Source organism: Paramisgurnus dabryanus, chromosome 3, assembly GCF_030506205.2.
Source record: "Paramisgurnus dabryanus chromosome 3, PD_genome_1.1, whole genome shotgun sequence".
In the NCBI taxonomy this organism is placed as follows: Eukaryota; Metazoa; Chordata; class Actinopteri; order Cypriniformes; family Cobitidae; genus Paramisgurnus; species Paramisgurnus dabryanus.
Window position 1 is genome coordinate 19,515,660 of NC_133339.1, and position 15,051 is coordinate 19,530,710.

General features: G+C 37.6%; 1 protein-coding gene and 1 long non-coding RNA gene across 2 annotated transcripts; both read right to left on the minus strand.

The window, feature by feature from the left end:
- Window positions 1-2,253: 2,253 nt before the first annotated feature.
- Window positions 2,254-2,855, minus strand: LOC141281928 (uncharacterized). The gene is made up of 2 exons (XR_012336346.1): window positions 2,718-2,855; window positions 2,254-2,512 (listed from the first exon to the last, which is right to left on the minus strand). It is a non-coding gene; the product is annotated as an uncharacterized lncRNA (long non-coding RNA).
- A 4,024-nt stretch (window positions 2,856-6,879) lies between these two features.
- nptxra (neuronal pentraxin receptor a) lies at window positions 6,880-12,985 on the minus strand. The gene is made up of 5 exons (XM_065252813.2): window positions 11,971-12,985; window positions 10,102-10,357; window positions 8,912-9,153; window positions 8,372-8,551; window positions 6,880-7,378 (listed from the first exon to the last, which is right to left on the minus strand). Exons 1-5 carry the CDS (start codon window positions 12,634-12,636, stop codon window positions 7,145-7,147), a joined length of 1,578 nt encoding a protein of 525 aa, XP_065108885.1. The 5' UTR covers window positions 12,637-12,985; the 3' UTR covers window positions 6,880-7,144.
- Between the last annotated feature and the right edge of the window lie 2,066 nt (window positions 12,986-15,051).

The window sequence follows — 15,051 nt, forward strand, 5'->3', positions numbered from 1 at the left end:
AAACGAAGTTTTTCTTCCAATGCAACGTGAATATATTTTCTTGGATTCAAATATATGGAGGGCTAAATATATATTTTAATTCTTTAAAATTGATTAAATAAAAAAGTAAACATATTCCAAAAATATATTTAAGGAATTTTTTGGCCATTTTTTATATTTTTTGAAATATATTTAAATATATTAAAAAAATATATATATATATATATATATATATATATATATATATATATATATATATATATCTAATTTTTTTTGACGTATGGAAATAAAGACAGACAGAGAATAATTTTTTTTTTTTTTTTTTGACGTATGGAAATAAAGACAGACAGAGAAAAAAACCCTCATAAATTAATATGTTTTTTTTTTTGTGGTAAAAGTGTAGTAACCATGTTTTTTTTGTGTATTGATTGCTATTATTTATTGGTTATTTTGTGGTTACCATGCTTTTATTACAGTAACCATGTTTTTTACTTTTAGTAAAACCATGGTTAATTTTCATAAGGATCTGTCTGTCTGTCTGTCTGTCTTTCTTTCTTTCTTTCTTTCTTTCTTTCTTTCTTTCTTTCTTTCTTTCTTTCTTTCTTTCTTTCTTTCTTTCTTTCTTTCCTCATATGCATTCACAAAACATGAGGAGAAGTATTTTTGTGTGAAAATAAGGTCAGCCGTTTGGTGTGTGGCCGCAGTAAACATTACTGCGGCCTTCCACCCGTGAATTGTTTGAGAAAGCGAGAGCAGAGAGGTAATCCCAGAGGAAATGATAACATTTTGGAGATTAAGGAAACTACTGGAAATGTGGGCCATCTAGTGACTGACACACATCCGTCTATATACGGATTATACATGGGAAACCTAAAAACCTCATTGCATATTTTACAGTGCTTTGTGGTGTTCCACTTTAAACATACCTTTTAATTTATTTTGACAGTCCAGTTTACTGCTAAGCTGCTTTGGAACAATGTGTATTGTGTGAAGTCCTGTTCAAATAAATGTGACTTGACTTGAATGCTTTGTGTTAAAGCCAGGGCCAGGTTTGTAGAAAAACAAAATCTCCCATAGTGAATTCCACTATTGTTCACCTGCTAACATTTTAGATATCTCATTACATTTTAGTTCAGGCCTGTCTAACAATGGATTTAGTGTTTCTGCAGACACCGCAGTGCCCAGCTGTCACACTTCTTTTTGTTGAATCTGTAGCTGACTATAATGTTTTTGCTCTAAAAACACTCTAAAAATGGCTGGGTTATTTTTAACCCATAATTGGTAAATATTGGACAGAACACACTGCTGGGTTAAAAAATACATTGGATCAATTTTAACCGAGCAGTGTGTTCTGTCCAATATTCACCCATTATGGGTTAAAAATAACCCAGACAATTTTAGGGTAACACTTTATTTTACGACCCGCAAAGTACCGCGTAATTAAACCGAATTTACAGCGTACCTATTTGTAACAACAGAGTACCTCTACAGTACGTACTTGTAGTTATAAGGGAATAATATTTTAAGTTTGGGGTAATAAGGGGGTAAGAATATATGGAAAATTATTCTCTAAGTATTTCATAACTACAGGGTACCTATTGTAATATTACGTGGTATGTATGACTTACGTCTATGGGTAATATGGTCTATGTGTAATAGGTTTTTTTTTCATATTTGCTACTTACCTGATGAAGTGTTTTGTATAGCCTACAGTTGATGTCTACAAGCCACGTCGGCAAATAAAATATAACACACAATAAAGATAATAGCAACTTGTACCTCTTTGATCTGTATATGTATACAGGAGTTACCAGGTAACTCTTATATTTGCGGGCTGTAAATTGAAGTGGGGCTTATTCCCCGATTGTTCTGTGTATGTACCAGGTAACTCTTATATTTGCGGGCTGTAAATTGAAGTGGGGCTTATTCCCCGATTGTTCTGTGTATGTACCAGGTAACTCTTATATTTGCGGGCTGTAAATTGAAGTGGGGCTTATTCCCCGATTGTTCTGTGTATGTACCAGGTAACTCTTATATTTACGGGCTGTAAATTGAAGTGGGGCTTATTCCCCGCTTGTTCTGTGTATGTACCAGGTAACTCTTATATTTGCGGGCTGTAAATTGAAGTGGGGCTTATTCCCCGATTGTTCTGTGTATGTACCAGGTAACTCTTATATTTGCGGGCTGTAAATTGAAGTGGGGCTTATTCCCCGCTTGTTCTGTGTATGTACCAGGTAACTCTCATATTTGCGGGCTGTAAACTAAAGTGGTGCTTTGTTCACCTCTTGTTAATAAATGTTATAGGGTAAATACCATAAACATACAGAATATTGTTATTTTTATTTTAAAACAACTTATTTCAAAACATCTTTAAAACACTATAATTAAGCCAACACTTAATGTTTATTATCACATAACTTTTATTTAAAATAAAAAGTCATGACAATTTTTCATTGTTTTTGCGGCTTGGCTTCCTCTGTTGGTGTTCTTGTCCACTCGGATGATGAGTTGATGTCGTCTCACAAATGCTGTTCTGCATTACATATAAAAAACATAAATGAAAGCCTTCAGTAAATGTTTCTTCACTGTGCCTTGACAGAAACAGAGTTTTCTAAGCCAGTTACGTTTATAAATTTTAGGCTTACTTATGTGCTAGCTAACCTGCTACCGTTAGCTAGCAACTTTCTTGAAAAACATTGTTTGAAATGCGTGAGTCATGTATTAACAAAACCAGTCACCTTATCCAGCATGCGGAACCTGCTAACATCACTCGCAGCTGTACTCCACAGTGTAGAACGTTTTTAAAACCTCTTAAAGAAATTTCACCTCAGGATCGCGTTCCAGCAAACCTCCTGCAGACGACCGCGTGCTCTACACCTGCACAGGTTATTTGCCGATGTGGCTCGTAGACATTGACTGTATACAACATTCAGTAGTCAATATGAAAAATTCACAATAAAAAATAAATAAAACATAATTTCCCCATAGACTTGACTAAGTCATACATACCACGTAATATTACAATAGGTACCCTGTTGTTATAAAATACTTAGAGTATAAATAATTTATAATTCTTCATATTCTTACCCCCTTATTACCCCAAACTTAAAATATTATTCCCTTATACCTACAGGTTACCTACCCTGTTGTTACAAATAGGTACGCTGTAAATTCGGTTTAATTACGCGGTACTTTGCGGGTCGTAAAATAAAGTGTTACCAATTTTAGCACTGAACACTCACAACAACAGGTTCCTGTAGACCACATGCTGGTTAGAAACAAATGTGTCCCTAAAAATCAGATCAGAAACTCACTGTAAATAATGATGGGTTGTTTAACCCGTAATTGGGTCAAATATAGACATTTTAGGTTGATTCAGTTCAATAGTGGGGTGATATTTCATGGTTTAAAATGCGTTTTAGTGTGTAATGAAAGGTTGGTTTGTGAGACAGCTGCAAGCTTAGGCTACTATGTTTACAATAATTCATCCACAAGTCTGATCTGGTTTGTTGATACATGATATATTTTACTCTGAAGCTACTGTAGATCAGAAAGTGTCTCACATGTCTATGATTGTGTTTCGGTCCACGTGCAGATGTAATTAAGGAGGCTGCTATCGGCCCCCACACCACCAACACAGCTGACTCTGTTTCATAACATGAACTTGAGGTTAAAAGACCTCCTACGCATCGCTCCCAGAGCGTCTTACACATTTACACATCTTTTCTTGTCTCTTTAAAGGAATCGGTTTCTTCTGTTGTTTGTTGGTTCTTTTTTCATCCTACTTGTCTGTTTCTTGATATGGTTTGAAGGCACTGATATAGATACATAGCTGTGTAGACTTTGCAATCAACCACAGACTTGGACATTCTCATATTTGGTTGATACTTAATTAAAGTCTTAGTCATTTTAGCGTCTTTACCGTTTATTTTTTATTTTATTTTATTTGTGTTTATTATTATTTGTATGTATCGTCCTTAAAGGGGGCATGTCACAAGATATTTTTTAGGATGTCAAATAAATCTTTGATGTCCCCAGAGTACGTATGTGAAGTTTTAGCTCAAAATACAATATAGATAATATATTATAGCATGTTAACTCTTTCGCCGCCATTGACGAAATATATCGTCAATCAAGAGAAAACGCTTCCCTGCCAATGACGAGATATTCCGTCTTTCCGCAATACCGCTATTATCCACCAGGCAACTTTTTTAACCCGGAAGTATTGCCCTATGGCAAGCGGCTGCATGTCCGTGTCTGTTTTAAAGATCGCTCTGAATGGGATCTCTATGAAAAGTCAGTCACAAAAATGTAATTATCTCTGCTTTTTGCTCAAAATGTGGTGTTTTTGCAGAAACCTACCCATTTTCAAAAGCTGATTACAAAAGAACCACTGAAGGTAGGATGAAACTTTTTTTGTTTGAAAGCAGAGGGTCTGTTCTTTCATTTGGTATATTGTATGTTTATATATTTGAAGAAGAACATTTTCTGGAAGACATTAAACTTTGGTGAAAATCATGAAAAACGCTTGCGCTGGCTGGCAACTTTTTAAAAAAACGCTGGCGGTGAAAGAGTTAAAATTGCCACTTTGTAGGTGTGTTTTGGGTGTGTTCTTTAAAATGCAAATGAGCTGATGAAATACAAACACTGATCACGATGATGGTGGTTTGTTGAAATTGAAACTTAATTGTGCTGTCAATTTCTCTCTCTCTCTCTTTCTGTCAGCACTAAATGGCAGTGCAGTTTTTGAATAGTGCAGATTAAGGGGCTGTATTATTATAATAAGATCCCCTTATGACATCATAAGGAGAGCCAAATTTCAATGACCTAATTTTTCACATGCTTACAGAAACTGGTTTACCAAAACTAAGTTACTGGGTTGATCTTTTTCACATTTTCTATGTTGATAGAAGCACCGGGGACCCAATTATAGCACTTAAACATGGACAAAAGTCAGATTTTCATGCTATGGCCCCTTTAAACCTCTGATTTTGTTGTTGTTTGGACAAAGCTTCACCCTTTGAGCTATAGGATCTATCTTTTATTTAAACCAAAGAAAGCAATGCAGGGAAAGGGGAAAGAAGGAGCCTTTTCCAACCATTTGGCACCCTTTAACAGTTCTTAGAACAACTTTAATGACAACCCCTTAATTCGTTCAAGACTTTTCAAGTATATCAGCTTGCTGATATATCAGAAAGGATTTTCATTTCGACAAAGATAGTTGAAATCTGGTCTGCATGTTTCAGAATTCAGAAACATTGTTTGGCATGTGGAAATTCTTGCAGACATGCAGCCGGGTCAGCAGTATTGGTTGACTGGAGTGTGGATGATGGTAGATCTGAAACCATTTATACATCTACTCAATAATAGACAGAAAAGCTGTGAAAAGAAAACATACAAAGATAAAGACAGAGAGAGTATTATAAATGCTTAAATAATATTTTACAAACACTACATGGTCGGCGGCACAATGTGGCAGGATGTTAATGGATAATATTAAAACAACAAAGCAATGACAATTCAAAGCTTTAATAATAAAAAAGCACAAAAGCAAATCAAAAACGATTAATTGTGCTTTATATTTTAATGGTCATTTTAGCTGTTTATACATTTGGTCTTCAATTCAATACAGATAAACACAGACAGAATGCAAAAAAGAGAAGAAAGATTGAAAGATTAAATGAGAAAAAAACTCATGGCCAATCTTACATCAAAAGTCTTTCAACTGCCAAGACATATCTACATTCAAAAACATCTTTCTTGCAAATAACATTTCTTTGTAAACAATCTTTTCAGAATAGAATGTAAATAATGCTTGTGTACATCAAAAAGAATTAAACATCACAAAATGTTCACTGAAATGCAAACAAACAAGCATTGCACTTACAACAGCAATGAAAAAACACAGATATTTTAAACACAATCAAAACAGTCAGCATGTGGGGTTATGCTCTTCTTGTGCCATTACTCAATTTCTACCCCACCAAGCACTAAATAATGCTTAAAAAAAAATCACAATTCAGGACAGTATTCTTTACATGGCAAGGCCACCAAAACAGGCTATTTCCAGCCTGATGCTTATTACATACAGTATATACACAATACATTAATTATTATCCACATATATATAGCAAATTGTAAAATTCACATGAACTCTTAAGCAGTCACATTTAGCAAGGTAGATAGTGATATGTGGGAATATTAAACATTCATTATATGAAGCTTATTATACAAATATAATTTTGCAGAGTAGATCTGAGTATAAATCTATATACGGATGTGCTCCATTCTCAGCATGAGAAAGTCTGTAGATATTTGCAGATTAGGTTTAACAGCAATACTGAAGCACATTGTAGATGCCACATTGTAAAGGGTTTCAAAAACATGGCTTTCAAGATTTTTGTTGTTATTAATCATAATATTGCTAAAGCATTAATCTGACCAAACGTCTTCAACTGTTCCTATCCTGCTGGTTTTTGCTTCTTTTCGTCTTTGTTAATTCTAATTCAATGTAATGGTAAAGGTTTTTAGATGGAGATATGGGTTGATCAATAGGAATCAGTCTACAAGAGTAATCACCATAGAAACTGTGAATCAAAGTATTATTAAAAAAGCTGGGAATAAAGGATCAAACATACAAAGAAAACATGGTATAAAAATGGCAGACTAACGGTTGTTTGCGTTTGTTTCCTTCAAAGCAAATAGTAATCAACAATAACAGATCTGAACAAATATAAAAATGTTTGCATTGAACTGTGAAAAAATATATTTCTTTCATTATGAACTTAGCCTGCGATTCCTCCTTATGTTTTTAAACATTTACCACTCAGTCTTTAAACACATTGTAACTTAAAATAGCAAATAATTGTAAAACATAATTTACTTATATGGTTTCTTAAAAAAAGCCTCAAGCCACATGGTTTGAGGTATCAGTCATGTCTATAGCAAAATTGGTGTGGGATAAGTTATGAGCCAAAACTGAATGTTTAAGGTTACACGCAATAGTAATACTGATACTTGCCTTAGTAAGCACCAGTTATAATACAAAAAAAAAAAAACATTTACTTTTTGAAGTCAACATACATGTTTGATGTCAGCATGGGTTTGTCATCTCTAACCCCCTGTCCTTTTCTTTCAGACAGTAATATGATTTTTCAGGATCTGGTCACTGCCTCACACTTGTGCTGTGGTCACAATGATCGGCCGGTTGCTTGGTGACCCCTCCGAAAACCTCCACATCCCGGCTTGTCCAGGAAACCACATTACCCAGCATTCCCATGCTGCAGTGGGCGATAGCAGAGAGCTCTGTGTGTAAAAGTGGGTGATCCCACACATTGAACTGAGACAGTTCCCCCACTAGAGCCCGGGATGCCTCGAAACGAAGACCACCCATGGAGCCCTGAAAGATTAAAGGAAATGGTAATCAGACTTTGACTAGATTCCTTTCACAGACAACAGCTTCCCCACATTATGTATGTGAAGTTTTAGCTCAAAATACCAAATAGATAATTTATTATAGCATGTTAAAATTTTCACTTTGTAGGTGTGAGCAAAAATGTGCCATTTTGGGTGTGTCCTTTAACATGCAAATGAGCTGATCTCTGCACTAAATGGAAGTGCTGTGGTTGGATAGTGCAGATTAAGGGGCGGTATTATCCCCTTCTGACATCATAAGGGGAGCCAAATTTCAATTACCTATTTTTTCACATGCTTGCAGAGAATGGTTTACCAAGATTGATCTTTTTCACATTGTCTAGGTTGATAGAAGCACTGGGGACCCAATTATAGCACTTAAACATGGAAAAGTCAGATTTTAATGATATGTCCCCTTCAAGAGAACCAATTTTACCCTTATTGTAGAAGCAAAAACAGTTCTCTTATATCATCGCTGTAAGGACCCTTCAATAAAATGTTATTTTATTTCAATAAACTACTCTTTTTTTAAAAGTGTATATACATTTTAACAGGAATTAAACCCCAGGAATGTTACAGTCCATAGAGGAAAATGTGTCTATAGTTAAGGAAAAGCCCTTACATCACTAAGCAACTTAATCCACAGACAGTATGATGAGCATCAGGACACTCATCGCTCCACAGACGGTCAATTAGTGGTCACAGATTAAAATCACAGCACCAATGAAAACCTCAGATTGACCAAACACAACATAAACTACACAGTGACTTTAAGCCCTAGTGGGTCTCATAAAAGTATAAGCATGGCATGTTTAAAGAGATAGGGATGAAAATGGCAAGGAGAAATAAGGAAAACCAAAGAGAAAGGAGAGTTTTAAAGCACATATTGAATTTAGGTTGGGATCTGTAGTTTTACATGCCATGTGCCCGCCACCCGTTAAATCTTGCAACCTGTTACAAGAGCCAAAGTCTAACGCACTTGTTCTTGGCCAAGTATGAGAGTTCCTCCTGGTCGGATGATGTGGCGGGTTGCCAGATCACTCCCTTCACTCTTTAGCTTGCCATCTAAGTAGGCATGCCACACTCCCGCCCTCCGGTTCCAGCTCACGCACATATGCTGCCATCTGCCCACCGTCAGGTTGAGAGGCAGCAGTGCCACCTACAGGATGGAGGAACACATAGTGCACTTCAATGTAAACTGGAACTGAATATCAACATGTGCAAGCGTTCTGCATGTGTACTCCTAAAATCTACATGCTTAAATTGTAAGAGATTATTTTGCTATTCATCTTGAACATACATTACGACAAGTGCGACAAATTTCAATAGTCAATTCAAAAGACAGAATGGTCAAAGGTCAAACTAATAGCATTTGTTCATCTTTATACAAAAAGTCTCTTAAAACCGTTTTCCAAAATCCACATTTCACTAGATTTTAAGATCTCAGTCATTTAATGAAAAAAGTTCACTTAGGTCTATGTTAGTGACTCGGAGGTTGGGTATTGCTGTGATGTTTCACCTCATTATTAATGATGAGTTCGATGGGTCCGTGAACCAGCTGCTGAAGCACAAACTCGTGGCTCTGTTCAGAAACAGCATAAGAAACCGCTGTTCCCATGATGCTCTTGGTAGGTTTGATCCACATGCAGACAGTCAAAGCGTGTAGGGTGGGAATGTTCTGTTTAAACACAGCATACATAGAGCTGCCCCGTACTGGGAATGAGAGACGGTAGCCTTCCGGAAACGCGTTGTCCGAGAGGCCTGTGAAAAAAGGTTTTTATAAATTTAAATGTAATCTTAAAGGGACATTCCACTTTATTTAGAAAATATGCTCATTTTCCAGCTCCCCTAGAGTTCAACATTTGATTTTCACAATTTTGGAATCCACTCAGCTGATCTCCGGGTCTGGCGGTACCACTTTTAGCATAGCTTAGCACAATCCATTGAATCTGATTAGACCATTAGCATCGCGCTAAAAAATAACCAAAGAGTTTCGATATTTTCCCTATTTAAAACTTGACTCTTCTGTAGTCACATCGTGTACTAAGACCAACGGGAAATTAAAAAAAGTCCCCTGCTATTGAAAGTATCCAAGGGGACTATTTTCGGGGAGTGTGTAATATCATTATGCCTTCTGCAGCCATGTTAAGGCATCAAAGTCCTTGATAATTCTCCCAGAATGAGAGTAAAGTTCCTAGCAATATCTGCCTAGAAAATCGCAACTTTTATTTTCTGTCGGTCTTAGTACACAATGTAACTACAGAAGAGTCAAGTTTTAAATGGGAAAAATATCGAAACTCTTTGGTTATTTTTTAGCGCAATGCGAATGGTCTAATCAGATTCAATGGATTGTGCTAAGCTATGCTAAAAGTGATAGCGCCAGACCCGGAGATCAGGTGAATGGATTCCAAAACACGAGACACATTTTACCTGCTTGTGATCCAAGTTAAATTGGTTGTCTATAACTGACAGCACAAACTGATTATTTTTAATAGCCCTATGATTGTCATTGATATCACAACAAACTTACATGTTGATTAAACATCAGCTTCACTGAAGGTGCCCACATTGGATACGATGTAATTTCCCAGGGGCCAAATCTCAGTCTACTCCTCTGGGAGTATATTCCCCCTTCAATCGCTAAATCCCAGTGCTGTCATTTTCCAAACTCTAAAGTCTCTTTAAATAACTTGGTAAAAATCATCTCACCCTTTTCCAGGCTGCTTATTCGCTGCTCTACAGTTTCCAGTCCGTAGTCAATATGCTCCCGGTGTTTCTGTGTCTCTTTGCGCAGAACCTTCCTCTCTTCCTCCAGCAGTTTGATCTTTCTCTTCAGCTCACCTTCCAGATCTTCCATTCGTCTGTGTGTGGTGGCCACACGGCCACGCGAAGGCTTGAGGGCGACACCTGATGTTTTCTGTGAGCTTCTGTCTGTGTGATTGAACGCTGGCGGTGTCATTTCAGACTGTCAACAAAACAATCATTATATTTGTGTTATTTAATTATGACGTAGGCCTACCTTTGAAATGATGGCATGAAGTAATTTATATAAATTTAAATGTTTATGCTATTTGTTATACTGTATACTGTACAGTTGTTATACTGTAAAAATAAATAAATGCACACACAAATTCCTATCATTACAAAAACTTTCAGTTTACATTGTTCCAATTGTTTTTATAGTGACTTATTTTTTTCTATGTTGTATTGTGTTTACCACATAGCAAATTTAATGTTTTTAATGTATTGTGTAAACACAATATTTAGTCCTCATAAGATAAAGCTTAAAAATTCTACACAGGTTTTACACAGGTGACGTTTAGCACAAATTAGTTCCCCTATGATTAAGAGAACCGCTTTTAGTGCTATTTAGCACCATTTTTTTTTTTTTAGAATGATGCTTAATAATAATCTATACTTATATGCAAAAGGGTGACTGGATGTTTAGCTGAAATGCATTATACAGTATACAGTTGGGTGGCAATGGCAGCTCTTATACTAAAATGAGTAAAAAAAAAACAATCTGCCAGGAACTGCACCAGCCAGCATGCAGCGCAGCCATTCACAGCCACAGGAGTCCATAATATGGTTTGAATGGAGTGTACCATGTGTCTCATTTCTTCATCTCTATTACACATGCTGTGATGTGATCACAGATTATTAGTACAGGCTAAGTATCCATGATTTCAAAGATTTTGCATCGTCCATTTTCTTCTTAAAATGCTTAAAAGCTATTTGTCACTTGAAGTGCAGCTTCTCTCTTTAGATTAAGGATTTTCTTAGATTCAGGATAGATTAAGATGAGCCTTTGATGGTGCACTGATGAGGATGTGATTTGTTGCTGATCGGGCGCATTTCAATCGCAATCCAATCAGGGAGTCGCGGCTATAGCGCACAGCCATAAATCACGCACCACAGACATAGGCAAGACCGTACGTGAGCAGAAACGCAAACGTGCTTCAGATGTCACAGAAGAGATTAACTTTACCAGCACACGGTCACTGCAGCACCTTTTTGTGCTTATCATTCAAGACTCATTTGTTTGTGCATTATGGCACACATTAAGCAGATTTAAGGCGGTAGACTATAGATTAAATGTGCTTTTCAGGTTTTTTTGGACATGTGACTTGACCTTTACAAGATTGTTGGTTACCACACAAAATAAAATTTTCACACATTACGCGCGCTCTTATGACCGCAGGGGTCTAGACGCAAAACGCGCTCTTTGTAAATAAACAACAGAACCCATCACAGAAATTCTAATAGATTTATTGGTTATAATGGGACTTGGAAACAATAATGGTCTTTGTTGGTCTCTACTGCATGCTTTGGGTTCTATTGATGAGATTTTGGGCACCCAACAGAACACAATTCAAACGGAGAAAAGACCCAAGTAGGTTCAGTAGGGTGTACATTACACCCCGAATTCAAGTACCAGGCAGCTGGTACTTTATGTCGGATGATATTAAACATATTTATCAACAGGTCTGACAGTATCCAACTCGCGCACCATCTTTATTTAACATAGACACGCGTGACCGCAAAACCTCGAGCACATAGATGTAAAATGTTCCTTACCTCCAGTTTTTCAATGCGGTCTGTCATTTGAGTTATGGCATGCACCAGCCCTTCCACCGCATGATCCGTGCGCATTGAGTGCCCCGCATCGTCCTGCATCATGAGTTGGTCCTTCTGCTCTTTTGGGGTATCCCGACGTCCCGGGACCTTTCGTCCCTTCAAGCCGCTCTCGCATTCCGAAAGCTTTCCCGTGAGCTCCCGTATGGTCTTCTGATCCGCCAAGATCTCGTCTTTCTGCTGAAGAACCGTCTGCCGGAGCTCATTGGCTGTGGTGCGGAGATAACCCCAGTCCTCTCCCGCATATAACGACGGGTCGTCCGCTTGTTGCTGAAAGTTTTTGGGGTTGCACTCGCCGGCGGGGACGGGGGTGCAGATGAGTCTGCTGTAGGTGAGCTGCTGTTCGCTTCCTCCGGTCGCTATCCCGGTTAAGCCGTAGAAAGTGGGCGCCTCGGGTCCCCCATTCTCTCGGCTGGTCGCATCAGCACCATGGAGAGCGTTCAGCGGTCCCGCCCGGGCTACGGAGCCTGCGGGAAACATCTTCACGTTTCCTTGCCGAGACATTGACTGGTTGTCGGCTAGCGGCTGCGCTCCCGCCGCTGAAGCCGGTGGAGATCCGCTGTGGACCGCGGCGATGATGCAGATAACCGCTCCGATAAACGCCACCATCCCGGCGGCCAAGATGACAACAATGAACTTCAGGGTGGCGGTGGAAAAAATCAGAAAAATAAGAAACCAAAGGAAACGGTAAGATTTAGACCTTGGGGAAAATAAATACACAATTTAAGGCCATCAAGGATTCAGTTCAACCCTTGACGAGATCTGTCTTAATAACAACGGCTTTTCATCTATAACGTGACCACAGATGTGATGTCGATTAGCTGTCCACCCGCTGGACGTATCTCTCTATGTCTCCATCTCGGTATTACCGTGGGGACGAGAGGTGGGGGTAGCAGCTTTACAATCAGGGGTGGGCTACACATGCGAGGGAGGTGGAGAAAATACAACCTTCATGTTAGACCAATGTGAGCTAGATTTCATATACAGATTATGAAGCTTAAAGCATGTATAGATGCATCCAGCCACACTTTCCGAAACATAAACCTAGAGCTGAACTCTTTGCCATAATAATACTATCAATTATTCAATTCCAATTATTTTTGCAAAGGAAATAGCAGTGCAATAAATGTAATAAGCAAATAGCCCAAGATGACATTTAAAAGTTTTACAATAAATGATGGCGTTTGCTAAATTAATTGCAGAAAAGAAAATTAATTTTGATTCACAGCTTGCATTTTGTTAAAAATTAAATTATTTAAAACAGATTTTCTTATAATAAAAGTGGTTATAATAATGTGAATTTGTGAACTACTAGAGCACCTTGCATGGACAGCACTGACAGGAAATTGGGAAAAACCTTTGAGTCCCTGTGATCCCACACATTTCTCAGTGAAGCATAAAATCATGGAGCACAGAAGGGATTAGTGTCCCGGAAATGCATGACCTCATCATATCTCAGCAGCAGGTCCACCGGGTCAGCATGTTAAGTGTAATCCACCTCCACATTCATGTGTTATACACCATGCATGAGAAGGATGAGAAACTGAAATGCCATAAGAATAAAATTCATACAGATATGTTAGTTCATGTTTGTCTTTCTTTTTGTCCGAAACACTTTGGATTAGGGTCGGTTTGGGTTTAATGACTCTTGGGTTGTAAGAATTCTTTTAAATTCTATTTAAAGTCTTTTCAATTATTGACGTTCAAAAACAAAGTATTACTTAATGCATACATGTACTGAAGGTCCATCCAATGACAGAATATTTGCATATGAATCAATCCCATTAAAAAACAAACCAGTAAGAACTGGCCACCCCCTCCTCTCATCACCACAATTTATAAATAAAGCTACTTTAAAGGGGACATATCATAAAAAGCTGACTTTTTCCATGTTTAAGTGCTATAATTGGGTCCCCAGTGCTTGTATCAACTTAGAAAATATGAAAAAGATCAACCCAGCAACCCTGCAAGCATGTGCAAAAATAGGTCATTGAAATTTGTCTCCCCTTGTGATGTCAGAAGGGGATAATACCGCCCCTTAATCTGCACTATCCAACCACGACACTGCCATTAGAAATGAACTCATTTGCATGTTAAAGGACACACCCAAAAACGGCTACAAAGTTTCCATTTTAACATGCTACAGTAAATGATCTATATGACATTTTGAGCTAGAACTTCACATGTACTCTGGGGACACCAAAGATTTATTTGACATCTTAAAAATGTCCCCTTAAAAAACAATCTTTTTCCTCACCAGCTTCCATATTTTTCTACATATCTCTCAGCCGGTTGGGTGATTAATATTTGGTTCTTGAGATGTATTGGTCACAAGTACTGCCTTATGTTCAGGTTTCATTTTGATTCATTGTGTTTAATGGAGCTCGTGGTTGCCAGCTGCTGTTTTTTGACAAGTTTGTGCCATAAGCAGCAGAGGTAAGAGAAGGAGAGCATGTGCCAAGGAAGAAGCCAGATGGGGGCGGAAAAACAATTTCTGATTTCATTAAAAGGTGAAGCAGGAGTCTAAGAATGGAACGTGTCAGTCTTAAACTGACATTGTGCATGGTAACAAAAACAGGAAAAGAGAAAGAGTGCTACTCTTACAGACAAAAAAAGAGACAGAATGTATTATAAATAACAATAAAGGGTACAGTTCACCTTTAAATGATGTTGAGCAAATCAGTCCACATGATCTTCATTAAAGTGAGAGTGAATGTGAGCTGGAGATGTCAAGATACACAAAATAAAAGACACACAAACAAACCTACAAAAGTCTCAATAAATGTATCATAACAGCCCATATGCCAAAAATCTGTTTGGACATTCTGCCATAAATACCTCCTTTTGTGATCAAGAGAAGAAGGTAAGGGGTCAAAATATATTGTGGACAGTAAAGAAAGGGTGTGAACTACTCCTTTGAAGATATTAGTGATTTGTACCACAGGCATGGGCCATTATATATACCTGTAATACACATAAACAACAATATGTGAGAGATACTGTTTAATAAGCAGTTTTATTTAT

Coding starts and splice junctions, on each gene's coding strand:
- nptxra (XM_065252813.2), bottom strand. CDS start 12,636: ATGGTGGCGTTTATCGGAGCGGTTATCTGCATCATCGCCGCGGTCCAC. Junction 10,358..11,970: donor ACCGCATTGAAAAACTGGAG/GTAAGGAACATT, acceptor TTTTGTTGACAG/TCTGAAATGACACCGCCAGC. Junction 9,154..10,101: donor AATAAGCAGCCTGGAAAAGG/GTGAGATGATTT, acceptor CTTTTTTCACAG/GCCTCTCGGACAACGCGTTT.